Below are 27,244 nucleotides of genomic sequence, written 5' to 3' on the forward strand. Positions count from 1 at the left end.
CTCTGTGATAAGCAAAGAGGAAGTGCATTTACCAACTCACACTACCTGGGTCTTATTTTGAGGGAGTCAAAAATCCATCATCAGATGGATGTCCCAAGCACAAGGTCATCGAGTTTGGAGTTTCAAAGATATGGCTGTGTTGAATTCTGAGTTGTAATCAATAAATGGACTAGTACTTATATAGTGCTTTTCTACTCTGCAATAACACACACAAGTTATTGCACTTTGAGAAGTTATACTATTTTTCACTTTTGTCACCTCACCAGATGGACATGCATTTCAAATTGATACCATAGATGCACTTACTAAAAATGATTGATAAGTTTGAATCTCAGTGACCTTGGTCTCAAGTTTACTCAAAATTTTGTGATTTTCAAACTGTCATCAGTGTATTTACTCAGAAAGGATATCATGTAGGCTTCTCATACTCTACTGACAATGTCTAACACTTTGGAATTTGGCAACCTTGAAACAATTCATGCTTTTTTTTTTTTTTTTTTTCTCTCAGTTGCACAGCTATACCAGCACCACTGTTTCTGTCTTTTGACAAAATGACATTCAAAGCTTTTTCCCAATTTGCATTGAGTGCATTTTCATAACATTTCTGCTGTCAGATTGCTGTGATCTTATAGATTTTCAGCCCAGGGCACAATTCCATGCTTGTTTCAATTTTGAGTTCTTGCCTTTTATATGAACATTGCCTGGAATCTTCTGTCAGTGTTTCTGCAGTTTGTCAAAATAATGAAGAGATTCAAAGGACTGATTCAAATGTTGCATAGATTTAAGTGTTTAATTCTTTCATTATTGGTTATATTTAATCATTTAAAGTACTTGAAATGTGACGTTGCATTTCTTCAGGAAACCCACCTGCGAATTAAAGATCAAGTTAGACTCAAAAAAGGTTGGGTAGGCCATGTGTTCCATTTAGGTCTGGACTCCAAAACATGTGGAACTGCTATATTGATACATAAAAAAATCCAGTTTAGCGTAGGCGCTGTTATCTCTGACCCACAGGGGCAATATATAATGGTATCTGGGCTACTCTACCATAGGCCGGTCATTTTGGTTAATATTTACACCCCAAATTGGGATGATCAGAAGTTTATAGAGAAAATTATCTCACTGATTCCAGATTTGAACTCACAACAACTAATTTTTGGAGGAGATCTAAATTGTGTAATTAATCCTGCTTTGGATCACTCTAATGCCAAATCTACAAACCCCTTAAAATGGCCTAATTAACATCAGCTTTTATGGAACAAATTGGATGTGTTGACCCCTGGCTGCTATTATTCCCACAAGGTAAAGTCTTTTCTTTTTTCTCCCCAGTACATCACTCGTACAGTAGAATTGATTACTTTGTTATTGACAGAATCCTACTCCCCTTTGTCACAAATGTTGAATACTCAACCATAGTTGAATCAGATCATGCTCCTGTACTATTAGATGTTGCACTCCCTTGTAATCTGGAACGCCCCCCCCCCCCCCCCCCCCCCCCCCCCCCCCTTTGAAAATGGATAGAAACTTACTAACTGACAAAGCCTTTTGTGAACTGATATCCCAAAAAATTGATGAATTTTTTAAATTTAACAAAAAGGATAACGTTTCCCCCTCCCTTCTTTTCTTCGGCCACCTCTGGTCAAGCCACTCTTGAACCAGAGACGGCGTCAGAAGCGTCTCGCCTGGGCTAAAGACAAAAAGGACTGGACTGCTGCTGAGTGCTCCAAAGTTATGTTCTCTGACCAAAGTAAATTTTGCATTTCCTTTGGAAATCAAGGTCCCAGAGTCTGGAGGAAGAGAGGAGAGGCACAGAATCCACGTTGGTTGAGGTTCAGTGTAAAGTTTCCACAGTCAGTGATGGTTTGGGGTGCCGTGTCATCTGCTGCTGTTGGTCCACTGTGTTTTCTGAGGTCCAAGGTCAACGCGGCCATCTACCAGGAAGTTTTAGAGCACTTCATACTTTCTGCTGCTGACCAACTTTATGGAGATGCAGATTTCATTTTCCAACAGAAAGCTACCAGTATCTGCTTTAAGGACCATGGTATCCCTGTTCTTAATTGGTCAGCAAACTCACCTGACCTTAACACCATAGAAAATCTATGGGCTATTGTAAAGAGGAAGATGCGATATGCCAGACCCAACAATTCAGAAGAGCTGAGGCCACTATCAGAGCAACCTGGGTTCTCATAACACCTGAGCAGTGCCACAGACTGATCGACTCCATGCCACGCTGCATTACTGCAGTAATCCAGGCAAAAAGAGCCTCAACTAAGTATTGAGTGCTGTACATGCTCATACTTGTCATGTTCATACTTTTCAGTTGGCCAGCATTTCTAAAAATCCTTTTATTGTATTGGTTTGAATGTTTTAAAGGCTGCCCGTTGATGAAAGCCTCAAGCTCCAAGGTAAGAGAAGCTAGAGAATTGAGGCTCCAGCATAGCACAAACAGGTCAGAAACAACTTGAAATGAGAAAATAAAGCTATTTTTTAACTGATTAAGTCGTGTTTTAGACTGCTTATTGCTAGCGGATCTATTCTGGCCCAAAGTGCAGCTGTGACTGGTTCTGAATGACTGCTTTACAGCAGACAGCTGCTCCCTCTCTTCCAGGTACTGCGTACCGTCACAGAATCTTTTAGTGGTATGTTGGTAACTTAAATAACCACTTGTTACAACCATGATACGTAGAGAAGCATCTCTGAATGCACAACCTTGAAGGATATAGATGAGCTACAGAAGCAGAAGACTACACTGTCTGCTACTGTTAGTTAAGAACAGGAAACTGAGGCTACACTTAACAGAAAAATTGGATAGTAGAAGGTTGGAAAAACCTTGCCTCATCTGATATGTCTTGATTTTTGTTGCAGCATTTGAATGGTAGGGTCAGAATTTGGCATAAACATGCCTCGCATAAACAGTTCAGGCTTGAGGTGGTGTAATCGTGTGCGGGGTATTTTCTTGGCACACTTTGTGGTCCTTAGTACCAATTAAGTGCTTTTTAAAGACCATAGCCTACTTAAGTATTATTCCTCACAATGTCAGTCCATTTATGGTCACAGTGTACCCATCTTCTGATAGCTGCTTCCAGGAGGATTAACATGCCATGTCACAAAGCCAAATCATCTTGAACTGGTTTCCTGAACATGGCAATGAGTTCACTGCACTCAAACTGCGAACCTTTGAGATGCAGCAGCTATCACGTCAGCACCTTTGTGAATTTTTGCTAAATTACGGTAGTTCTGAAGGTAGAGGTTCCAAGCCATGTACCTAATAAAGTGTCTAGAGAGTGTACTTTTTTCTTTTTTTTTACAGTCATACTGCTAAGTTTACTTATTAAAATGCCTCCCTAAGAAGATGTTTAATGCCACAAATAACTGCTAACATCTGCTTTGAATGCTGATGTTGCTCAGTTTTAGAGATAGAACTTGTCTGACTTAGGTAATTTTGAACTCCACCAGAGGGAATGTTGGGATTTGAGCCTAAACCTACACTCTTTACCAGTGACTTGAACTCAAGCCACATTTGGTGTTGCTCTGTTCCAGCACTTACATACTAGCTGCTTTGAAAAGGCCAAAAAAGAAAAGAAAAACAAAACAAAAGTAATATATAGAATATAACAGAACAGAATAGCCTTTTATTGTCATTGTACATGGCACAACGAAATTGTGCGTACTCAAGACAAAATCTAATTCCCTGCACTCAAGTATAAAAGAATGATAAAATAAATATTGTGAAAAATACAGTCTAAATACACATACTGTACATTATTACACATAATATACACAACCTGTAAGAAAAAACCTGTGAAACAGATGGCTTTTTTTGGGGGGGTGGGGGGGGTGGGGTCCTTTGGTGGTGGTGGGGGGGTTGTTTATTTACAGCTCGTATGGCCCATGGGAAGAAACTGTTGGTGAGTCAGGTGGTGTGTGATTTAATTGACCCAGAACGCCGTCCAGAGGATAGCAGGTTTAATAAGTGATGCAGGATGTGAGGGGTCTCCTGTGATCTCCTGATTGGGCGGCTGATAATCTTTTTGGCGGTTCTGATAACCCTCTGCACTGCCTTCCTGTTTTCGGCTCTGGAATACCACACCACTGGTAGAAACTGAAGTACACAGTGATAATCATCGATTTAATCTCACAGTGCGTCTCAACTGTCTCAGCAATGTTTTACTGCGCCAGGCGCGACGCTTCCCCGGCGATGCGTTCACTAATGTCGTTAACAAATGAGTTCATGATGCTCTTGGCCTTGGAGGAGATCCCCGTGTCTGGGTGCACCTGCTTCAGCACCCTATACACGTAAATAGCATAGCTCTCTTTCTTGCTTTTGCGCCGCTTTTTGTCTCCTTGTCGCTGTTTTTGCTGGTTCAGGAATTTCCTGTTCGTGTAAATGTCAGCGAAGTAGCAGAAAAACGGCACAGCTCAAATACCACCCCCTACACAGTCCCTTATTTATAACATCACTATGTAAATGTAACCGTGCCGATCCTTCTCTGGGATTGGGGCATTGCTCACCCGAGGACCGGCGTTACTTAGAGCAGGTGGTGTGCCATTGGCTCGTGCATTTTAGTTTCACTCGTCCAATCAGAGAAGCCTTTGTGGTTTATAAGCGCTTTACTCATTAACTTATTACGTAAAGCTTTAAGCGCGACATCGCACGGCTTTTGCTTTGCTCCCAAATCGTCAACAGACACATAAACAAGGATGTCTGGCAGAGGAAAAACCGGAGGGAAAGCCCGAGCAAAGGCCAAGTCCCGCTCCTCTCGGGCCGGACTCCAGTTTCCGGTGGGTCGAGTCCACAGGCTACTGCGTAAAGGTAACTACGCGGAGCGAGTCGGCGCCGGGGCTCCGGTGTATCTGGCGGCCGTGCTGGAGTATTTGACTGCTGAGATTCTGGAGCTGGCAGGCAATGCGGCCAGGGACAACAAGAAGACCAGGATCATTCCCCGCCACCTCCAGCTGGCAGTACGCAACGACGAGGAGCTCAACAAGCTGCTGGGCGGAGTGACCATCGCCCAGGGAGGAGTACTGCCCAATATCCAGGCTGTTCTCCTTCCCAAGAAGACGGAGAAACCGACCAAGAGCAAGTAAAAGACTCCCTACATGCCCGGATTTAGCTGGGACAAAAGGTTCCTCATGGGGCCAGCCATTTTTCTTTATTAGTGTTTGTTTTTGGATAAACAAGCTTTTAAACTGTGTTTGGTGTTGCTGTTACATACATTTGCATCTCATCGGGACAATTAAAAAGACTGCTCAGCCACTGCTGTTGCTTTTTTTGGTCCTGGAAAATGGAGGCGTTCTCTCAAGGCTGGGGATGATGACGGCCGTGGAAAAAAATTATTGAAAATGGACCAAGTGTGGAGGGAGGGGTGTTTTAGTTTCGCAATGCTGCTACAAAACGTGCAAAATTGTTTTGTTTATCCCATCATGTTGTTTCAATAAAGAAGTATGTTGTCTTTATTTTTGTTTTTGTCATCCGGGGACTTTGCTGTCCGTCTTTTCGATAGAACAAACGACAGGGGCGCAACAATGGCCTCTGACTGGCTTCTAGTTTTCACAGGTAGTATTTTTTTTTTTCATTTCATTTTAAATTTGAGCTCTTCACATTAGACTTTTTGACAAAGAATGGCCTTCAAGGGAACAATGGGAGGTCTTACATTGGTTCCGGATGCTGTTTGCAGCCTGCTCACGTGAGCAGCTTTGTATTTATAGTTAGTCCTGTGGAAATTTGTTAGTAAGCTATAACTAGAGATGACTGCTTCAACTTTGTAGACGAGTAAATTTTTGGATTATGAATTATAACTTCAAGTCATATTGAAAACACCACAATAAATGCTGTTGTGGTTGAACTGGGAAACTCAGCAAGAATCTGAACCTTGCTTTAATCTAGCAGATGAATTTAATGCTTTTGTGTTGGTAAACGGCCAGTACTTGCATGGTGCTTTTCTATTCCTACTGTGCACTCAAAGCACTCAGTAGATAAATACACACTCATGAGTGTGTCCAAACCTTTGACTGGTACTGTATCTAGTGTCTTCTGAATGGTTACTATCTCTCCAACCGAGGGTTAATATTTTTGTTTTGAAATGTGTCTTCGTCTCTTGAAGGCTGTTTTTTGGTGAGCAGCTTTTCGGTGGGTACCCAAAATACTATTCTGCAGTATCCAGGTGCCCTCTGCTTTCGGGAAGGTCAGCGTGCAGTAACATTCAGAGACTCTGAGCTATTGGGAGTTCAGTTCCTTTGTTACCACACGTAATATCTTTCAAATTAAACACACACTTACAAAAGACTGAAAAATATTTGGGTTATTAGATTTTAGTTACATTGTCAGGGTTTAGTGGCAGGTGTGTTACATTTTCAGGTTTTAACATTATGACACTTTTTCATGATAACAATCCTGTCATCCAGTCACACTCATGTCTTTTATCAAAGTGGGCTACTTTAAAATAATTAACTAATTGTGTTTTTCATGATTTATGGTACACTCACAACCACTCACATTCACACCTATGGGCGTGAGTGACCAGTTAACCTAACCCCAGTAACTACATATGTCTTTGGGAGGAAACCCACGCAGACACAGGGAGAACAGGCAAACTCCACACACTGTGAGAGAGAGCCCTGGGCCAAGGTGGAATCTTATAGATGTCATTCTAGCTGTGAGGCAGTAGTACTAACCACCACACCACCGTGTTGCCTGTTTATAAACATGAACAGAAATGTAATTGTCAAATTCACACAGTACACCTGTAGTGTGTCCCAGTCCTGCAAGGGCTATTTGATTTGAATAACTGCATATGAAAGTGCAAAATTGTATTTGATTGGCATGGAAACCATTTTGACATATTTAGAGAGAACATGATTTTTACATAAGCACAAAAGAATTAAGAAATAAAATCAGCTGAGACACATACCTCAGTCATAATTTATTGTTTAGGTTCCAACCATGCCACAGACTGTACATACAGAGTTTTCTTTGAAATCTTTCATGTGTTCCAGTATTAGCATGAATCTGACTTTACACATCTGTGAAGGTCCATGTTTGTTATTGTTCAGGGACATGAAGGAGCCATGGACACTGCGATTAATCAACTTCCTCAATGGTTGGTTCAGAGGATCCTCCATCAGTGGGAGATCCACCTGCTCCAGGGAATCCACCTGACATCCCACTGGCCTCCAGCACTCTGGTACAGCTTGGTGATGGTGGGTTTGCACACCTTCTCCAGTTCCAGTTTCTTAAAACTAAATCCATAAGCCATTAACTGCATCTTTAAAGCAAACAACACTGTTCCAAACACCAGAATGTTCTGTATCTGAAAATGCATTTAGCAGATAACCATAGGTATCCAAGTAAATTAGAATTGCTAAAAAAGGCCATGGAAAAACACTAAAAAGAACAAACAGAATATGCATTTTGAGGGTTTTAATAGTCCAGCATCCTCCGTATCTGGTTCTTGTCCAGCTAGGTGATGACCTTGGTGATCTTGCCAGCAAACTTTTCATCCTCCACAGTCAATTTCATGTTGAAAGCATATGACTCTAGGGTGCTCTTGTCATGTTGCACACCATTTTCAGCCTTGTACTTTTCTGCTTCCTGGACCATGCGCTCAATCTCCTCTTTGCCGAGGCGACCTTTCATAAATGCTACATGGTTAGCATTTAAAAAGATAAGAAATCCCTTTATTACTCCCACAATGTTCTCCATTCAGTATAGCAGCTGCAAAAGTATAGTACAGAGCACAAACAATAACTAAGATACAATAAAAATAAAAATAGTATAAGATTTAAAGTAGTACGATAAAAAAAAATCACACAGTGACTAAGTAACACTACAGTTTTACCTGTTTTTTTAGACCTTTGTCACTGGTGATGGTAAATGGACTAGTTCTTATATAGCACTTTCCACTCTAATTGAGCACTCAAAGCGCTTATACAACATGTGTGCATTCACCCATTCATACAAGCACTTCCATATGTAACTAAGCTAAGTGCTTATTATCTAACATTCACACACCAGCGCAAGCGTTGGAGAGCAACTTGGGGGTAGGTATCTTGCCCAAGGATACTTTGGCATGCAGCCCAGAATCAAACCACCAACCTTCCGAGTAGTAGGGGACCTGCTCTACCAACTGAGCCACAGCCAGCCCTCTTGTTCTCCTTGCCAGTTATCAACACCAGAGACGACACAGTGTCAAATGTCACTTCAGTTTTGCTCTTACAGATTGGTTGTGTCCCCAAGTAGCACACAGATTACAATCAGTCAATTAGGGAGAATCCTGATCTCAACATGCTGGAACACACTAACACAGGAGTAGGTGGTCCCAAGATCAATTCCAGCTTCTACCACTTTGGACATAAATGCATGTTAATATTATTCCAGCAGAGGGCGATAAATGTCTATAAAGTATGTACATAAGTTATCCCATATTTGGGAAATTCTTTTAGTTAAGCAAGTAATTTTACGTTTGCCAGTTTGCCATTTGTTTTCTGTTTTAACAGCAAGCATTGATAGAATGTCATTTTTTTGAATATTTATTTCTATACGGCAACTTGTGATAACTAAATCAGTAAATCAATAAGGGACTGCAGATGGAAATTAGCTTTAAACTCACTCTAGTACAATACATTTATGTTAATATTGTACATGGTCCCTTTTTAAATAAAATTAAAATTGAAATTAAATTTGCATGAATTCTAAACAGCCACAGTCACTTCTCAGTTGATTGATACTGTAATAGAATAGGTAAGTGTCAGATGTCCTTGGACAGAGGCCATCTGAGAGCTGTGTGTTCTACATTGTTGCTGCATTGATGCAGGTTTGTGCATTCTGCAGCATCATGTTGGAGGTTACTGAGACTGCTGATCTCTGGACCATAAGAGAAAGAGTGGGGCTCAGCACCTCCCTGTCTTTGCCTGTCTGTGTGTCTAAATGACTGTTTGCAGTGTTGTTCAAGGGATTTTTTTTTAAACACAAATCACTTGTGAGTTTTGTTGGATCATTCCACCACACATCAGTGGACCATTTTAAGTTATTGTAGTGAATTTAAATCAATGTAGTTTTGAGTCACTCTAGGCCAGACTAGTTCTGACTAGCTCTGCATGCAAGGAGGCATGCTAAGCAAGCACCCCTTATTAAATAGAAAGGGTCAAAATTTAGGAAATAATTCATCTTGTTTCTTAACTGGATTACATCATCATTGCTTCTGGTGGACTTGTATTTCCTTGTTGGCCTGGACTGTACTGCTCCAATAGGACCTGCTGACCTATTGGAGCTGAGTCTACTGACAGTCTGTTTGAGGTTGATGGGCCCAGATTCTCATGATAAAGGAAGTTTTTTTCCTCTTCACTCTAATCGTGATTGTTGAATGCTGTTGGACCCTGCTTGTCTGATTTTCTTTTTTCACAGCATTTCTTTACGCAACCTGATTTCCTGGTTAATGTGTGATGTCACACAGCATCACCATCACATGACCGGGAAGGATTTAAAAACATGGACTGAACTATATTTTAAGTGCACTAGAGGGGATTTCTACCAAACGGTTTTCTTGTTGCTACACGCCCGTCAGCATGTCATCCTCAGCAGCTTTTTCTTTCATTGAGCTTATCGACAACTCTCTTTCTCTGTGAGCTACAGGAAGAGTCTGAAGATTAAGATGAATCATATTTTTATTCCTCTCAAAGGGCACAAACAGGGATTTTAAATCTTTTAGAAGTTCTTCAAACTCCATTATCAGTGGACATCTAATTGTATCTGATTTGAGTTATTTATTCCATATAACTGGCTTATTTCCCTATACTCTCACCTCCCAAAGGGATTAGAGGCAAGGAGGAATTAGTCTGTAATTGTTCAAAAATCTGTCTCATATTTATTTGTTTATTATGAATATTTCAGTACTCCTTGTGATTTTAAAGCTAGATCTGGCATTGGTATTATTCACCTAAAGTCTCCTTCCTAAACTGGATTTAGTGAAAATTTGGATGAAAGCATCAGACACTGATATTCATGTATTATCTGAAATCTGGTTTACAAAATCAATTGCTGGTAAAGATATATTGCAATTACAGGTTAGAATCTTTTTCATTGTGACAACCCCAGAAGAGGTGCTGGTGTTGCAATTTATATGAAAACAAAAAAAACTCCAAACAAATTCCACACTACTGTTCAGTCTTTAGTGTCTGTTAGTAAACTACTAGAACATCTTGCCCTCAAACTTTTCAAGGGCTTTTTGTTACTATTGTAGGCTGTTACGTAAGCACCCTCAGCAAGCAGTAAGGCCTTAATTTAATTCAACAACTATTCACCTTAAATTTGAATGAAAGTGTTATCATCTGCCTCAGGTTTTTTTTTTTTTTTGGCCTTTTATGGCTTTATTTGATAGTGTGCAGTGGAGAAAGAGAGAGACAGACAGACAGAGAGACAGAGATGGTGGAAATGGCCACAGGTTGTGACACAGCTGCCTACACACACCCCCACACGGCTGAGCCACCCTGTCGCGCTGCCTCAGATCGTTTTAAATCAACATGTGATTCATCAAATCTCACACAATTAATTTACAGCCAAAGTTGTCCAAATCTTAAATGTGCTGAAAAATAATTGCTTATTGATTTACATTCATTAACACACCACATAAATATCCCCATATTAGTGTTTTTGCAAATGATATCAGTGATCACTGTGTGGTAGCTCCTGTCAGACAATCAAAGCTCCCAAAATTAAGACCACAAATAGTTTTAAATGGGATTTTAAGCACCACCTCTACACTGTAAACCCATATTTTGATTCCACTTAAAAATATTGAGTTCATATTACTTAAAGTTGCCTAGAATGTGACCATTACTTGTTAATGCTGAGTAGACTGTACCTTTTGATGGTCTATCTTATTGTAATCATGTGTTTGAGTTCAAACAACTTAATATCATCAAGTTTTGCACCTGCTAAAAATCTAGTTTATATCAGTTTTAACAGACTGGATTAATGTGCAGCTGCATGGTGGTGTGATGGTTAGCACTGCTGCCTCACAGGTAGAATACCATCTAGAAGGTCTGGGTTTGATTCTGGCTTGGCCCGGGCCTCTCGCTGTTTGGAATAGAAGACATTTGGTGGTTTTGTTTGGTTTTTGTTTACAACGCTCTCGTATAGTTTTTTATTGTTCAATGGACAAATGTTATTTGTAAATGTTAATGTACCAGCATTCAGCAGGGCTGAGTTTTATCATGTTTATTTACCAAATTTAAACAGACAGTTCAACACTGTAAAAAATATCTGTATTACTGGGCAGCATGGTGGTGTGGTGGTTAGCACTGCTGCCTCACAGCTAGAATAGTTATCTGATAGTCTGGGTTCAATTCCACCTTAGCCTGGGACTCTTGCTGTGCGGACTCATGTATGTTCTCCCTGTGTCTGTGTGGGTTTCCTCCCACACTCTGAAGACATGCAGTTACTGGGGTTAGGTTAATTGGTCTCTCTAAATTACCCACAGGTGTGAATGGTTGTCTGTGTCAGCCCTGCAACAGGCTGCTGACCTGTATGGGGTGTACCCTGCATCTTACTGCCTTGTCAGCTGGGATAGGCTCCAGCCCCCACCACCCCCACACAACCATGAAAAGGATAGGGGGGAATTGATTGATCAAAAGACATTTTATTTTTTCATGAACTATAAAAGATAAGTTTGGTCAATTAGAACATACAATGTAGTTCAATTGGGAATGTAGTAGTGCTTACTTAACAGGCTGAGTTAAATGAACTGTTTCATTACTTAAAAAATTTAAGGCAACGAGTTACCTTGGTTTTTTTAAGTAGATTCAGCTTATCCAGGTTTACAGTGTACTAATGTAGAACTGCCTGGAAATACTTTAATGTTTTTATCAAAATGATAAACATATCCTTGTCCACAGATTTAGAGTAAAATACGGAAGCAATCCTTGGTTTTCTCCTCAGCTGTCCAGTCTCTTTGAAGAAAGAGCTGCCTCGGACCATGCCAGAAAAACAAAATCTGAGGTACACACTGATTTTTAGACCGCTCACAAATCGTTCAACCTCCTTAATTAAAAAGGCCAAATCACAGCTGTACCTCTCCACAACTACTAAACACAAGTGTTCCCTAGCTCCAGCATTCCCTAATTTATTATTTCCCAGTTTAGGTTCCCTGTCCTTGTAAGTTTAAATAAAGGCTCACCTTCTGTTAACCCCTGTCTGCCTCGACATGGTCTGCTTCAGCAGATCCTGACACAAATTTTTGAATCATATGTGACCAAGTTACTAGCATCTTCAAAACAACATGATCTGATGAGAGCTACAGCTGCACAATGCTGTGCAGGTACTTTTATTTCATTATCCATTTGCCACATCCAGTCAGCTTTGTAGCATCCTGTAGCTGCAGTCATCCTGCTACTTCTATGAGCAGTCACATCATTATTGAACACTAGTGACCCACAGTTCTATTGGCAGCCATTCATGCCCATGCCATAGCATTGCTTCCATCATAAAAGTTTCAGGATCTAACAGACTCCAGCGTATGCTCTGGATCATGAGCTTCTTTTTCCTTCTCCATACTTTTTTCTTTGTATTGTTCTGGTACGAGTCATTCTCAGTTTCATCTTTCCAGAGATTCTTTTCCCCAGAATTTTACACTTTTAAACTTTTAACACAACACAACACAACACCAGATAATAAATTCTTAATTCCCTATTTGGGAAATTAAGAAATTTGCAGAGGAAAATGACAAAAAAATGGGCAGTCATCCAAAATCTTGTGGAACTAACTACACAATTATCAAGCTATCATTTTTTTCTTATGCTTATCCAGTCTAGGGTCAGCTACCCCAGTTGACACTGGACAAGCTATGGTATATATCCTGGACAGATAACATTTACATCTGTATTCACTTTAGAACTACATTAACCTAACATGAATGTCTATGAACTGTTAACTCCTCTGTGACACTACACTGTCATTACTATTAAGTTAGTGAGGATAGTGATGCAACACTGACCCCTGATCAGGGCTTCATGGAGTGAATAACTTGTAAATTAGTTGTTCTGTCTAGTGAACTTTTTTTGTGTGTGTTTCAGGGTCTGCTGTAACATAGTGCACGGCTGGCCCTGAGGCCAAGCTCACCCCTCCCCTGTTGCTCTTTTTTTTTTGGGGGGGGGGGTGCTGGGGGGGAAGAGGTGCTGTATATGATCACTATGAAACTTGACAAATGTTTTATGTTACTGTTTGTTACAATATTTTAGGATGTTTTAATCCACCTAACATACAATTTAAAATTAAACATAAACCTCCCGCAGATCTGTTTCTGCTTCTATATACAGTTAATGAGTTTAAATATATTTCTGTTTTTCCTTCTTAATTATTCTTCCATTTTCTTTCTTCTGAGACTGTAATGGCACCTAACCACTACAGTTTCATCTCATTAATTTGTCTAGGTCTGTTTTAGTTTAGTGAATGTCTGCGGTAAGGCTACAGTGGAAAACATCTTAAAAGAGTGAGGGCTATGATTTTCTTTTTCCCCTTGACACCCACCTGATACGGCGTTCACAAGCCTTTCCAGCTCAAACAGGTGTTGTTCTGCTAAGTAGCCCTTTCTCCTCAGGAAATCACAGATTAGTGGAAAGCAGTTAATCTCTCTGGTTAGAACTGCAGTGCCAATCTAAGAGGTCAAACCCACAGTTACTAACATAAAGTACTAGCTGGTTAGTTGTTTGAAAAAGCTCCTCTGCTGTCCCCAGTGATGGCACGAAGAACACAAATAATATGATAATATGATGTTGAAGATTTTCATGTTAAACATTGTAAATTAAACATATATTCACAAAGTAAACAAACTACAAACAGAAACAAAATGTAAGAACTTGTAGTTTTACTGTAAGGTATCACACGAGAATACCTCAAATCAAAAAGTTAGGGGAAACCACAGAGCTGTGATGTCATGGAAGGTCCCTCAGCGGAGTACAAATATATGAGTGACGAGGAAGTGCAGCAGAATCAGAGTGTGTTTGTTAGTGTCAAAGATGGAAGTAAAACTACTTCTTAGTGTCTTCGTGCTGCACATTCAGGGTGAGTACTTTACTTTTTATGCTGACTGGTTGTGTTTGATCTGATAATTATTGAAATAAGACGGTAACCTACATCACAGCATTGAATGAACACAATGACATGACTATACTTCATAATGCCTAACATATATTCCACTTCATGTCCTTCTGTGGTAGTTTGTGATCGTTTACATTTGGATGGTTTATCATACAGCAAAAATTAAGGTAGAATTACAAACTTTCATACTTCTTACAGAAAGTGTTTCATTTATCAGTAAAAAGCATTGTTGGCTGAGCTAATGCTGGAAAGTTATTTTCATTGTTATTTTCACTTCAGCTGAATTCATTTTTATTCACAAACCCAATAACAAAAATGAATTCCGCTGAATAAAATGGAAAGAAAAATGGAATTCAATGATTTGCAAGTCTCTTAAACACATACTTTATTCACAATTATTAAAGCGCCTTGAGGCGACAGTTTGTTGTGATTTGGCGCTATATAAATAAAATTGAATTGAATTGAAAAACAATAGATATGAGGCATTGTCTCATTTCATGAAAGTTCATTTTGAATTTAACGGGAGAAACATATCTCCAAAAAGTTGGGATGGGTGGAACCAAAGACTGGGAATGTAAATGGTACTAAAAAGAAACAGCTTGAAGAACATTTTACAGCTAATTAGGTTAACTGGCAACAGGTCAGTAACAGAAATAGGAGCATATAGTTTCCCAGAAGTTCTAGTTTGTTATCATCACTAACTTAAAAAGTCTGTGTCTCTAGTGCCTATGGAAATGACAGTTAGCACATCTGGAAAGACACCATCAGTGCTGAAAGGTTTATACAGGATTTAGAGCAACATAGGCTCTCATCCAGATGACGTCTTTTGTGGGGAAGGCCTTGCATATTTCAGCAAGACAATGGGTCTTGCTGAAATATGCAGCAAGAGCCGTTGTCTTGCTATTAAAACTATTAAACTGCTATTAAAACTGCATGGCTTCATAGGAGAAGATCCAGATGTTGAACTGGCCTGCCTACAGCCCAGACCTTTTTACAAGTGAAAACATTTGGTGAAGACCCAGGACTATTGAGCAATTAGGATTCTATCAGACAAGAATCAAAGTCCAGCAACTGCTCTCTTCAATTCTGAGATGTTGATGGACCGCTCTTCAAAGAAAGGGGGTGCAATACAGTCATAAACATGGCCCTGTCACAGCTTTTTTGTGTCATGCCATCAAATTCATAAAATGGTACATTTCATCAGTTTAAATATTTGATAGGTTTTCTTTGTTCTATTGGGAATAAAGTAAGGGTTTATGTGATGTCAGATGGTTGCATTCTGCTTTTATTTACATTTTACAGCGTCCCGGTATTTTTGGAACTGGTTTTGTGTAGTGAACCAGTTCACAACATCTCAGCTGTGACATAAAATGAAACTTGTTTAGCAAAGTTCATTCTACTACATTCTATTAGGGCATGTATGCAGACTGACCCTCTAATGTTTGTTAGCAACAGAGTGACAATGATGTTTTTGTCTTTGGTTCATAAGAATACAGATCAAAACATTACAATGAGACAAAAAAAGGCAAATGAGACTGGCTTTAGATTTTTTTCATACTGTATTTATGCACACAGAATGTAACATGTATAAATGTACTCAAATGTTATTTTCACTGTATGAACAAAAGATTGAAATTTTTTACCTTCTTTAGGATTCATACGTGTTTTTGTATGAATGTCTACTGTGTGTCATGTTATTTGAAATTCTGTGATGCACACATTTTAAGTTACATTGAGTCTTTATGGAAGAATTACATTTTCTGTAGAAATCAGGTTATAAAAATAAACAGAGACAGCCAAAGTGTACTGATGAAAGGTCATTGGTATAGTCACTGGTGGTTGTCATGGATTTGTTTCATAGTTCATTTAATGTAATAGCTTGACTGGCACAAAAATGTCTTGATGACCTCGGTGCTGGTGTCAGCCACCCCCCACTCCACTCCACCCCACACACCAAAAGAAATGTGTTTTCCAAACAGCTCATTATTCTCACCCCACAGAAAAGAAAAAGCCCCCATGAACAACCTACAGCAAATATAGTTTTTCCTCACACCCGGCCTACTTTCTCTTTCACCATGAAAGGACTGACCACAACACTTCCTGTCACAACAGTAATGCATTAGATGTGTAACAGGGGGGCTGCTTCTTTTGTAGCTGCATCAAACAACAATTTTTTCCTGTCACACCTCCTCCACACACACGTATATATATATATACATATATACACTGTATCAGGTCAGTGGCAGAGGTGGAAAAGATGAGTCAGACTGTGAAAAACAAGGGTTTAACTTTGGACATCTCTGTGTGTGTGCTTGACTTTGTAATTCCAATAGAATGGTTGCTCAGTTGTTTTTACCATGTTAGGAAATGCTACATCTATCATCACATTGTCCTGTTAAAGTGACTTTTTAAGAAAGTCAAATTTCCTTTTATTTGATTGCAGTTTCACTTGCGGTGTGGCAGCGTGTGACTGTGTTGAAAGGCCAAAAACTCATCTTAAGCTGTCCCATTACCAATGCTGACAAGACACTTGTGGACTGGAAGAACCCTGAAGGATATATCATGTTTTTCAATCGCAATCAAGGTGAAAATGGTATATTCAGTCACACCAATAAATATAAAATCAGAAATTAAAAGTGGCAAATGCTTGGGCCAAAACTACAAGAATCTCTGATGAATGCCAATATATTAAACACCTTTAAAAATAAATTGTTTCCAGCCCTAAAGGACAAACGCTACAGCATCAACAAACTGTCTGAGTCAGAATTCTCCATCAGTGTTTCCAGTGTCACCTTTAAGGATGGAGGCAATTACACATGCTCTCAGTATGGCCACCACACAACTGAGAAGAAAGTGGAGGTGACGGTGTTAGGTGGGTATTATCTTGCATTTTTTGATTTTGTTTATTGGGGATTGGGTCACCAAAGGTCAGACTTTGACAGTTATTACCAACACATATTGTTCATGTTTCACAATACTGTACTAACTTTTTCTTTGTGTTGATTCTTCTGAAGGTCTTCCCAAAATGTTAAAAACAAAGCATGAAGGAAAGATTGTGATCAAATGCACTGCTGAGGCTACTCACTTTGCTCCTCAGATTTCTTGGAAAATCGATGAGGGGCCTGAAGTTCTTGGTAAGTTGGAAAAAAGTGAAGTTGTTAATTTCAGTTTTAAAAAACTGCAGTAACTCACGAAAGCCTGTCAGTCCGATCCCCGGCCCTCTGCTTTCCCCTCTCTGGGGCTCTGGCACCAGCTGGGAGAGATTCCAGCAGTTAAGAACTTTATGAATTTTCCTCTGTCCCAAAAATAGCAGGAGTCGTGACACGTTGTGTTGTGGCATTTACATTTTTGTAGGTGTATTAAAATTAGTGACATTAACCAGAGTGGGCTCCTTCCATGATGTTAGTGTCACCCACGTTCTCAGGATTCTTTGCTGCTATGACGAGACTGACAGTCATAACACTGAAATGTTTTTTTTTTTTTAAATAAATTTAAAAAGAGAGATTTTGGCTTTTATCTTGAATTCCACAGATGAGTAGTTTACATTCTGAAGGCTTTTTTTGATCAGGGGTTAAATTTGCAGTGGTGTCAGTTGATATAAGCTGGTGCACCTTCTCACAGTTGATGCTAATTACATCTGTTCCATTCCACAGCTCACGCCCAAAGACAACAGGAAAATAAAAAACACACCTCCATTGCAATGACAGAAATCATCCCGGTGGACAAAAGAGTTACTGTGAAGTGTCTTGTTCGCCACCCTGCACTGGATTTAAAACCTCTGATGAATTTTGTAACAATTGGACGAGACTGTGAGTATATCTTATTCATTCTTGGTATGATGAGAAAGAGAAGCACACTACAGCAACAGACTGTCTGAAATATTTAAAGAGTAGACCTTTTATTAACCACAAATTGTTTACTGTAAAGTACTTCTGCATAAAGTGTTCAATTTGAGGAACAACGACTGTGTAGTTGTGACATCACAGAACAGGGAAAGCACTGGGTTTTTTATTTCTCATGAATTGCGCCATGAAACAGTCCACAGCACCAGACTGTGATACTGACCAATAATAATAATACAACCCCCCCCTCCTCAAAAAAAACAAACAAAAAACAGGCAAAACCATCTGGACTAAAAAACAGCTTCTACCTGGATGTGGTCAGACGGCTGAATCGTTCGAGCCCCATATACTGACCATATACCTCACACACTACACATACCAAAACAGTGTCCCCTAATGCTCCACACTCACACACCACCATACGTCTTCACTGCACACACTTGTCACTTAAACTTCGCTGTTACTTAAAAAGTCCCTCATCCTGCTGTTATGCTGTTATCACCACTGCACCTTAAAACCATTTCAAGTTGCTGCTGCATAGAATGATGATATACCTGTTTTAGTTTGGTTTACTGCATTCTTATTCTATTTTACCTATTCTACTTTATTTGCTTATTTATTTAAATGATATTTTATTTATTTTTGTTTCAACCTACCACAGAAACCAAGACTTGAGAAACTATATTTTATTTACATTATGTCTCACAAAAAGCTGAGTCTGGAAAAACAAAACAAAACATGTAATGTCCTCTTTCTGTGTTGTTCAAAAGTCTAGTTTCTTCTATTCTAATAGGTGAAAAGGTGTGTGATTTGTAGATTGATTGTCACTGGTTGTCAGTTCAACTTTACCTGAAATGAATGTTTCCCCCATGTAACAGCAAGAAGATCCCACCCCACAACAAGTTCACACACTGTTCAAGGGTCAACACATTTGCCGAGGACAACAACTAGCTCGACCGGGCATGGTAGAACAGCAGTGCACTCCACAACAAGAAATGGGAACAAGCCCTCATCAGAGAGCTCAACTGTTGACTCAAGTCTGCAGTTTTCCACCAATGACCCAAAGATGGCTACAGCAACAACTAGATCTCCTCTAAACCCTGTTACAGCTACAGGCCCACATCTCAGCACTAGTGGTGAGTGGAAACTGTCCTTATTTGTATTTTGTTTCTATGCCACATGGGCTTCAATTGACATAATATTTCATATCAGATACCATATCTTAGGATGAGCTCAGGGACAAAAGAAAGGAGCAAATAGATAAATAGTATTAAAAAGCAACAAAAATCATTTAATGAGACAGTACAAAAGTAATATAACACAATTTTGCCTTGAGGTGACTGTTGCTGTGATTTGGTGAAATATAAATAAAATTGAATTGAACCATTTTACATTATAAGTTATGCCACGACAACCCCCCCATATAAAGCTGTGAGTCTGTAAAAAGGAAACAATTGTAGACTTTAAATATTATATACTATAATGTAATAATATAATGATATATGATAGAGGAGATAAATGAGCCTACACTACATCTCTTAGTTGCTGCTCAGTGTTATGTGTTAAATATATTACATGAACTGTGGTGGAACTATGGGGTGGAAACAAGCAAGATCACATTCTCACAATTCAGTAGACTACCTGTCAACCACCACTGTGGTTGTTATATATACACCACCAGATCTGTTTCCTGTGACGGAGAGCTCAGACTGCAATGTGAAACTCTGTCATGCTAGATGCATTCTTAGATTGGGAGGACAAAACTCTTTGGTAGAAGAAAAACGGTTCCATGAGCATATCTGCTGTCAGATATGCTCCAAAAAAGGCAGTTTACATCTTCTGTCTTCAGTATTTCTAAACTTGAACACTAAGGACATTTCACTGCATAAATGTGAGTATACAAATCCAGGGTTAAACAACATCCAAAGTTAAACAAAACTTAAGCAGAACAATTATTTACAGTATCTTCCATTTTCTTTTCTGTCTCCTATTTTACTGTGAGCTTTATATGTGAAAATGCTTTAATGTCTGTCTTCCAGGCTCAACCAATGACTGTAAAAAACAACACTAATAAAAATAATTAAATAGTCTTTTATACAGTCATAGGGCTCAGCCAGGGTGCGCAATGACAGTCAGCGAGCACAATAGGTATATTATCTACTTGTGAGCATAGCAACATCTTCAAAGATGCATGTGTGCTGGCATCTAGTGGTTATTCTGTACAACTACAGATAATTTGTTCCATTTGAAACAGGGGTGATCCGGACTGTGGCAGCTTATTAATGTACTGTAATTATTGTATCTCTTTTCTTTATTATTTCTCAAAGGCTGGACATACACTTCTGAGACCACAGAGAACATCACCATTGATAACAACACGGACAGTAACACAACAGGTACATTCACACTCGGTCTACAGAGTTCCTCTATTCTGAGACTCACAGAGAACAATGTGACTTAAGTATGACCTTTAAAGGTCATTAAAGTTTGGAATTTTGTCCATTTTCAGGAAATTCTGGCTTAAATATGCACATGAGAACTCAAGGAAATTCATCACTGCTGGTCTTCCTAGTGACATGTCTGATCTGTGGCCTTCTAGTAGTCGTCATTTTTTTTGCCATTAAGCTGAGGAGAGCACACATTGCCTGGAAAAGAGGTAAGCAGATCATGCTCTTAGACTCACACTGTATGGTGTCAGACTTCATGTTTCAGTTATAGCTGAGGCCATAATTTGTATGTACATGATTAAAAACCATACTTTCATTCAGCTGCACTTTCTGGAAATTCATAGGTTTAGATGTTTTTTAATTCATCTTAAAAAAAAAAACAAATGACAGTTTTTATTGTTACAGAGAATGAAGACTCTAATCAATCAGAGGAGAGCAGCAAATCTAAATCAAGCCATGAAGAAAAGACTGTCCAAGGACAAAGGAGAAGAGGTACATTTTTTTCTGATTTTCTTGTTTTCTTGAAAACTTTTTGTTGAGAAGGTTTAATATTTGCATATATAATTGTGTTATATTGTCGATTTAACATGAATATTATAAAATGTAACTTACTAAAACATGACTAGTTGGAGAGTGGTTGCTCACTGTTGGCAGCCTAGAGAAACGGCGCACTTGCCAACCAAAGAATAAAGGTCACACTATATAAGGAACTCCGAATCATAAATCCATTGAACTTTTACATATTCCATATTAATGGTGTGGAGGAGCCCATTCATTGACACACTTTGCCCAGTACACTGTAAGCACGGCCTTACCCTTTCTTAAAAGGAAAAATGTGTCATTTAATGAAATTATAACTGTCTTATCATGTGCTGACTTACCATATTCAATCAAGCCAGTTTATTATTATCAGTCTATTATTTATTCCTCATCTCTGCTCATACCTTTCCAGTACAATTTGTGATGACACACCTGTCTTTACCCACAAACAAGGCGGGTGTATACAGAATAACCTGTTTCTGCAATGACTCAGTAATTGAATTTTTTTTTTGTCCCCCCTCCCATCCATGTACAGGTCTCTTCAATACAGCCTTCACACAGTATGTTGTTGAAGAACCAACAAAGACAATGACTTCAGTGCAAAACACAGCTGCTATCACAGCAACAGCCATGAGACCTCAAACTGCGCCACAAACTTCAGCCAAATGTGACATGAAGGAGACGTCCCTCTAACAACAGTCCTGAAAACACAGTCACTCACTTATTATTAGGAAAAAATATGTGCTTACTTATGCTGGGAAGCACCTACCATTGCTCTTCAACAGCCTGAGTTCTTGGTGCCATGGATCCTGTAAGATGTTGGAAACATCATCTTGATATGATTGATCACATCACTTGTCTGCTGTACGTTCAACCTTGCTTTCACTTTGTTACATCCCTTTGGCTACTGAAGTCCAGTGAAGTCACTGTTATGTTCATGAAAGCTGTTTGACCTTTCTGTGTGAAATGATGTAATATCCTGGTGGTCCTTAGAAGGTGGTGTACTATGGCCTTAAACATATGCACATGGTCATCCGACCATTACACAGCCTGGACTGATGAGCTCCATTTGGACCTACAGTTGATTACAATTATCTGCATCCTGAAATTTATCAGACCACATTATTTTTTTCCTGTTATTAACTTCAAACCCAGGAGGCTAGTTTCATAAATATTCAGATCAGCCCTTCTTACACCACCAGTCATGCTATGCTCAGAGTGCTTGAAATGACCTTTGTCCTTATACAAGTGTTTGATATGAAGATATGTGAAACTCCAGACCTGTATCTACAAGAGTATAAGCACTGCACTGCTGCCACTATTGGTGGATTACTAATAACTTCAAGAACAAGCATGTGTACAGGTGTTCCTAAAGTGTTTGAATGTATCTTTACACAGAATAGAATGTGGCAACACAAGCCTATAACTGTAGTAGTACTCTTTAAATACTACATGTAAGTAGCCTTTTATGTATATATATTTTGTATGTACATGTTGAGCATGTAGCAATAAATTATATTTTGCTGGAACATATTGTCTTTGAACATGGATAAGCAATCTGTGGGGAAAATTCTTATACTATGCATATTGGCACTGTGTGAGTTTTTCTCTGAAAACATGTTAGGTCTTTGCACCATAACTGTAAACTCTACTTACAATATGCATAGTCTTTATGTAGTTTTACAAAGAAAAAAAACCCGCACAATTAAGTGCAGCACATCAATATTTACTAAACAGTACAAGAAAAGGTGATTAGCCTACAACACCTACACCATGACACTAAACACAAAGGTGCCATTTTAAGCCATGCGGTCATTCACAACCGTTATGAAATGCTGATGATAAAACAGGAAGTGGGAGAGAATGTGTCTGGCGTCATCCAAGTCTCATTGGTGGGCTGACGACGACAGACTCAAAGACCGCGCTGATTGGATGTTGTACCGGTCATATAAAGGGTTCGGATAAACGTTCGCCCTCCTTTCCCTTCTCATACCGGCAAGGTTGTGTCGCTGTTGCCGTATTCCATTCCAGGCCAACAACACCCACGATCAACCTCGGCTCAATAACTCGGTAAGGCAATCGTAAATATGCCGGTTTTAATAAAATCGTATTTTATTAGTGAAATTCACTCGCTAGGTTTGCGTCGGTGCGACTGATTTGCGTTGTCACTGGTGAAAATTAATTTTCTGTTGGTTTAAAATTACTGACGTTTAATGTGAACGAAGACTGTTAACGGTGTCGATGAAAAATAATTTACATCGTTGCTTTCGAAATGTAGTCACCGGTTCAAGTACAGCTTGGATTAATGGAGGCTACTTAACAGAGTGGGGAGGGTGGGGATTCGGAGGCGTTCGAGAATGTTCTCGAACAACTGTTAAGCTGCCCGAAATGAACTAACTTCCGGTTTGAATTTTTTTTTTTTTCCCAGAACAAAAGCTTGTCAAAACGTCTCGAATTGATTTAGGCTTTATTGCGCTTTAGCCACATTTTGGTAGAACTACTTTATAATTGGATTGCTTTAGAGTAAAGGTACCTTATTAGTTCACCGCTTAAATGTTATATAGACTCGCAGTTGCTTTTAGTGGATTTCCGGTTGTGTCACTAGCAGTTTGCTGGGAACGTGATTAATCACTGACTCATGGCGTTCCTCGCGCCACGCTTGCACAAGGCCGATTTCTTTCGTTTTCTGTAAATGGGGTGGGTTGTTTGCCTTTAGTGTTAGTAGTCCAACACTGTTCTCCCAAAATGACTTTAAATTTTATGAAAAAAAAAAAAACTGATTCAAATTAAGTATCAAGTATAATTAAAGCAATCAACTAAAACAGTTCTATTGTGCAACTTGGTAAAGTTGTTTTCTGTAATTGAGTGACTTGTAGTCTGAAGTGGCTTAATAAATGCAGTTGTTTAAGGTAGAAAAAGAGAACCCAATAAACTTGTTGTGGAAAGCTTGAGGTAAAAAAATGTTTGTCACTATGGGAGTATATAAATGTAACTTGATGATCTTGCATTTCTTTAGGCAACATGTCTAAGGGACCAGCAGTTGGTATTGATCTTGGGACCACCTACTCCTGTGTTGGTGTGTTCCAGCATGGCAAAGTTGAAATTATTGCCAATGACCAGGGCAACAGGACCACACCCAGCTATGTGGCCTTCACAGATACGGAGAGGCTGATTGGCGATGCAGCCAAGAATCAGGTTGCCATGAACCCCACCAACACTGTTTTCGGTAAGGGGAAAAAAATAATTCAGTCCTGCCATCCAAAATGCCGTAACATTCATCAAGTAAATTATTAGTAAGCATCTCAATTTACAACTGATCAGCTTGTCTTGAAGCAGCTGATCCTTCTGTTAAAGGACAGTCTTAAGTCTAAGTCTTATGGATTTGAGGGAAGAGTGATGCAAATCTGGCATGTCTCAAAGCATCCTTTTATTCTTTAACACGACTTTCTTTCAGATGCCAAACGTCTGATTGGCCGTAGGTTTGATGATCAAGTTGTGCAGTCAGACATGAAGCACTGGCCATTTGCTGTCATCAATGATAATAGTCGCCCCAAGGTTCAAGTTGAGTACAAGGGTGAAACAAAGTCCTTCTACCCAGAGGAGATCTCTTCTATGGTGCTGACAAAGATGAAGGAGATTGCTGAAGCCTACCTCGGAAAAGTATGCTTAGTTTTGTACCCGAGAGAAGCAAATTAAGTTTTCACATGAATCGTGAATGCATTTTTATTTTTATTTATATTTTGTCCATTTCAGACCGTCAACAATGCTGTAATCACAGTGCCCGCTTACTTCAATGACTCTCAGCGTCAGGCCACAAAGGATGCTGGCACCATCTCTGGCCTCAATGTTCTGCGTATCATCAATGAGCCAACTGCTGCTGCCATTGCTTATGGATTGGACAAGAAGGTAAATGAGAACTGCGTTTATACTGGATTATAGCCTGTCTCTTTAATAAACTGTCACTTTGCAGTTTCTAAGCACTATCTGTTCTCAGGTTGGCTCAGAGAGGAACGTTCTCATCTTTGATCTTGGTGGTGGCACCTTCGATGTGTCCATCTTGACCATTGAGGATGGCATCTTTGAGGTCAAGTCCACTGCTGGAGATACTCATCTTGGTGGGGAGGACTTTGATAACCGCATGGTTAACCACTTCATTGCAGAGTTTAAACGCAAGTACAAAAAGGACATCAGTGACAACAAGAGGGCTGTTCGTCGTCTGCGCACTGCTTGTGAGAGGGCAAAGCGCACCCTGTCTTCCAGCACTCAGGCCAGCATAGAAATCGACTCTCTGTACGAGGGAGTGGACTTCTACACCTCCATCACAAGAGCTCGCTTTGAGGAGCTCAATGCTGACCTCTTCCGTGGCACCTTGGATCCCGTGGAGAAGTCCCTCCGTGATGCCAAGATGGATAAAGGGCAGATTCATGACATTGTATTGGTTGGCGGCTCTACCCGTATCCCCAAGATCCAGAAACTGCTCCAGGATTTCTTCAATGGAAAGGAGCTCAACAAGAGCATCAATCCAGATGAAGCTGTGGCCTATGGAGCTGGTAAGGGTCTTCAGTGAAAGAGTACACTATAATGTGAATGTAGTTTATGAATTTTGTTTAATAATTGTCTATTGGTCTAATTGGTCTAACAAACATTTTTTTTTTTTTTTTTTTTTTTCACAGCTGTTCAGGCTGCCATCCTGTCTGGTGACAAGTCTGAGAATGTGCAGGACCTGCTGCTTCTGGATGTAACCCCTCTGTCTCTGGGTATCGAGACCGCTGGAGGTGTCATGACTGTCCTGATTAAACGCAACACCACCATTCCTACCAAGCAGACCCAGACCTTCACTACTTACTCTGACAACCAGCCTGGTGTGCTCATCCAGGTGAGGACAGGATTTATTCTGCCCCCTCAACATTTTGCAGTGACATTTGCCTGCCTTTTGTGATTTCCACCAGACCCATGATGGTCCTTCCTTGGCTGTCTGAGTGAAGTCTTATTTGGTATTTGTGAAATTGAAACAAATTGTCTAACCTTGTTTGAACAGGTTTATGAGGGTGAACGTGCCATGACAAAGGACAACAATCTGCTGGGCAAGTTTGAGCTGACAGGCATTCCCCCTGCTCCTCGTGGCGTTCCCCAGATTGAAGTGACATTTGATATTGATGCCAATGGCATCATGAATGTCTCTGCTGTTGATAAGAGCACTGGCAAGGAGAACAAGATCACCATCACCAATGACAAAGGTAAGTCTTAAGTCAAGTTTTGACTGTTGTCAAATGTCTGGTACAATTTCTGACTTTGTGCTTTGATTCTAGGTCGCCTCAGCAAGGAAGACATTGAACGCATGGTTCAGGAAGCTGAGAAATACAAGGCAGAAGATGATGTGCAACGTGACAAAGTGTCTGCTAAGAATGGCCTGGAGTCGTATGCTTTCAACATGAAGTCGACTGTGGAGGATGAGAAGCTTGCTGGCAAGATCAGTGACGATGACAAGCAGAAGATCTTGGACAAATGCAATGAGGTCATCAGCTGGCTGGATAAGAACCAGGTAATGACACACACACACACACACACACCCCACAGTGGTATGAATTTGCTCCTGAAGACCTAAACACCAACATGTCCACATTTTGCAGACGGCCGAGAAGGACGAGTACGAGCATCAGCAGAAGGAGCTGGAGAAGGTGTGCAACCCCATCATCACCAAGCTGTACCAGAGTGCTGGAGGGATGCCTGGTGGGATGCCAGAGGGCATGCCTGGTGGCTTCCCTGGAGCTGGTGGCGCTGCTCCTGGTGGTGGATCCTCTGGACCAACAATTGAGGAGGTTGACTAAGCATCCATTCACGTTAGCTGCTACCTCTGAGATGTTTTCTAATAAGTAACCCTCCTATAGCACAAGTTACAAGCTAAAGTGAAATTCAATGACAAACGGGGTTCATGGATAACATTTATGGCATTGTTTGAAACACCGGTGGGAGGGAACAACTTGTTGGCATGATTGAGCAGTCTCTTCAAATGTACGTTTTGTATATGGAGAGGTTATTGCCTTGACAATAAATCTTGCAACCCTATTGTGTAATTTTTTTTTTTTTCTCTCTCCCTCCTCTAGCATTTAGTCTTAGATCACCTAATTTCACATGCATAACTGGTAATTCTGGATTCCTATGGGATATGAGCAGTTTAGAGGAAAGTCTAGATATTACATCACAAGTTGGATAAGACATTTTTATTTTAATTTAGCACTATGTAATCTAAAACTATATGCATAGTGGGATAGTTTTCTAATACTGGTTTTCAGTAGTGAATTTAATATATTTTAAAGGGGGTG

General features: G+C 39.8%; 3 protein-coding genes across 4 annotated transcripts; all 3 read left to right on the forward strand.

The window, feature by feature from the left end:
- The first annotated feature begins 4,612 nt into the window (after positions 1-4,612).
- On the forward strand, positions 4,613-5,457 carry h2ax1 (H2A.X variant histone family member 1). Its single transcript, XM_030745780.1, has one exon. The coding sequence runs from the start codon at positions 4,702-4,704 to the stop codon at positions 5,086-5,088; it is 387 nt and encodes a 128-aa protein (XP_030601640.1). The 5' UTR covers positions 4,613-4,701; the 3' UTR covers positions 5,089-5,457.
- Positions 5,433-22,450, forward strand: crtam (cytotoxic and regulatory T cell molecule). 2 transcript variants are annotated; one of them, XM_030745778.1, is made up of 11 exons: positions 5,433-5,557; positions 7,054-7,200; positions 16,536-16,676; positions 16,812-16,964; positions 17,107-17,226; positions 17,746-17,901; positions 18,813-19,070; positions 20,262-20,330; positions 20,444-20,590; positions 20,787-20,873; positions 21,457-22,450. In XM_030745778.1, the coding sequence occupies exons 2-11, from the start codon at positions 7,098-7,100 to the stop codon at positions 21,612-21,614; spliced, it is 1,392 nt and encodes a 463-aa protein (XP_030601638.1). In that variant the 5' UTR covers positions 5,433-5,557; positions 7,054-7,097; the 3' UTR covers positions 21,615-22,450. The 2 variants fall into 2 exon arrangements, with proteins under 2 accessions (XP_030601638.1, XP_030601639.1); XM_030745779.1 differs by lacking the exons at positions 5,433-5,557; positions 7,054-7,200 and adding an exon at positions 14,000-14,056 and having other exon boundaries at positions 20,772-20,873.
- Positions 22,451-22,836: 386 nt separating this feature from the next.
- hspa8 (heat shock protein 8) lies at positions 22,837-26,987 on the forward strand. The gene is made up of 9 exons (XM_030746031.1): positions 22,837-22,991; positions 23,938-24,147; positions 24,376-24,581; positions 24,675-24,827; positions 24,916-25,471; positions 25,595-25,797; positions 25,960-26,158; positions 26,231-26,463; positions 26,552-26,987. The coding sequence occupies exons 2-9, from the start codon at positions 23,943-23,945 to the stop codon at positions 26,747-26,749; spliced, it is 1,953 nt and encodes a 650-aa protein (XP_030601891.1). The 5' UTR covers positions 22,837-22,991; positions 23,938-23,942; the 3' UTR covers positions 26,750-26,987.
- The last annotated feature ends 257 nt before the right edge of the window (positions 26,988-27,244 follow it).

The sequence above is a fragment of the Archocentrus centrarchus genome, chromosome 14 (genome assembly GCF_007364275.1).
Source record: "Archocentrus centrarchus isolate MPI-CPG fArcCen1 chromosome 14, fArcCen1, whole genome shotgun sequence".
NCBI lineage: Eukaryota > Metazoa > Chordata > Actinopteri > Cichliformes > Cichlidae > Archocentrus > Archocentrus centrarchus.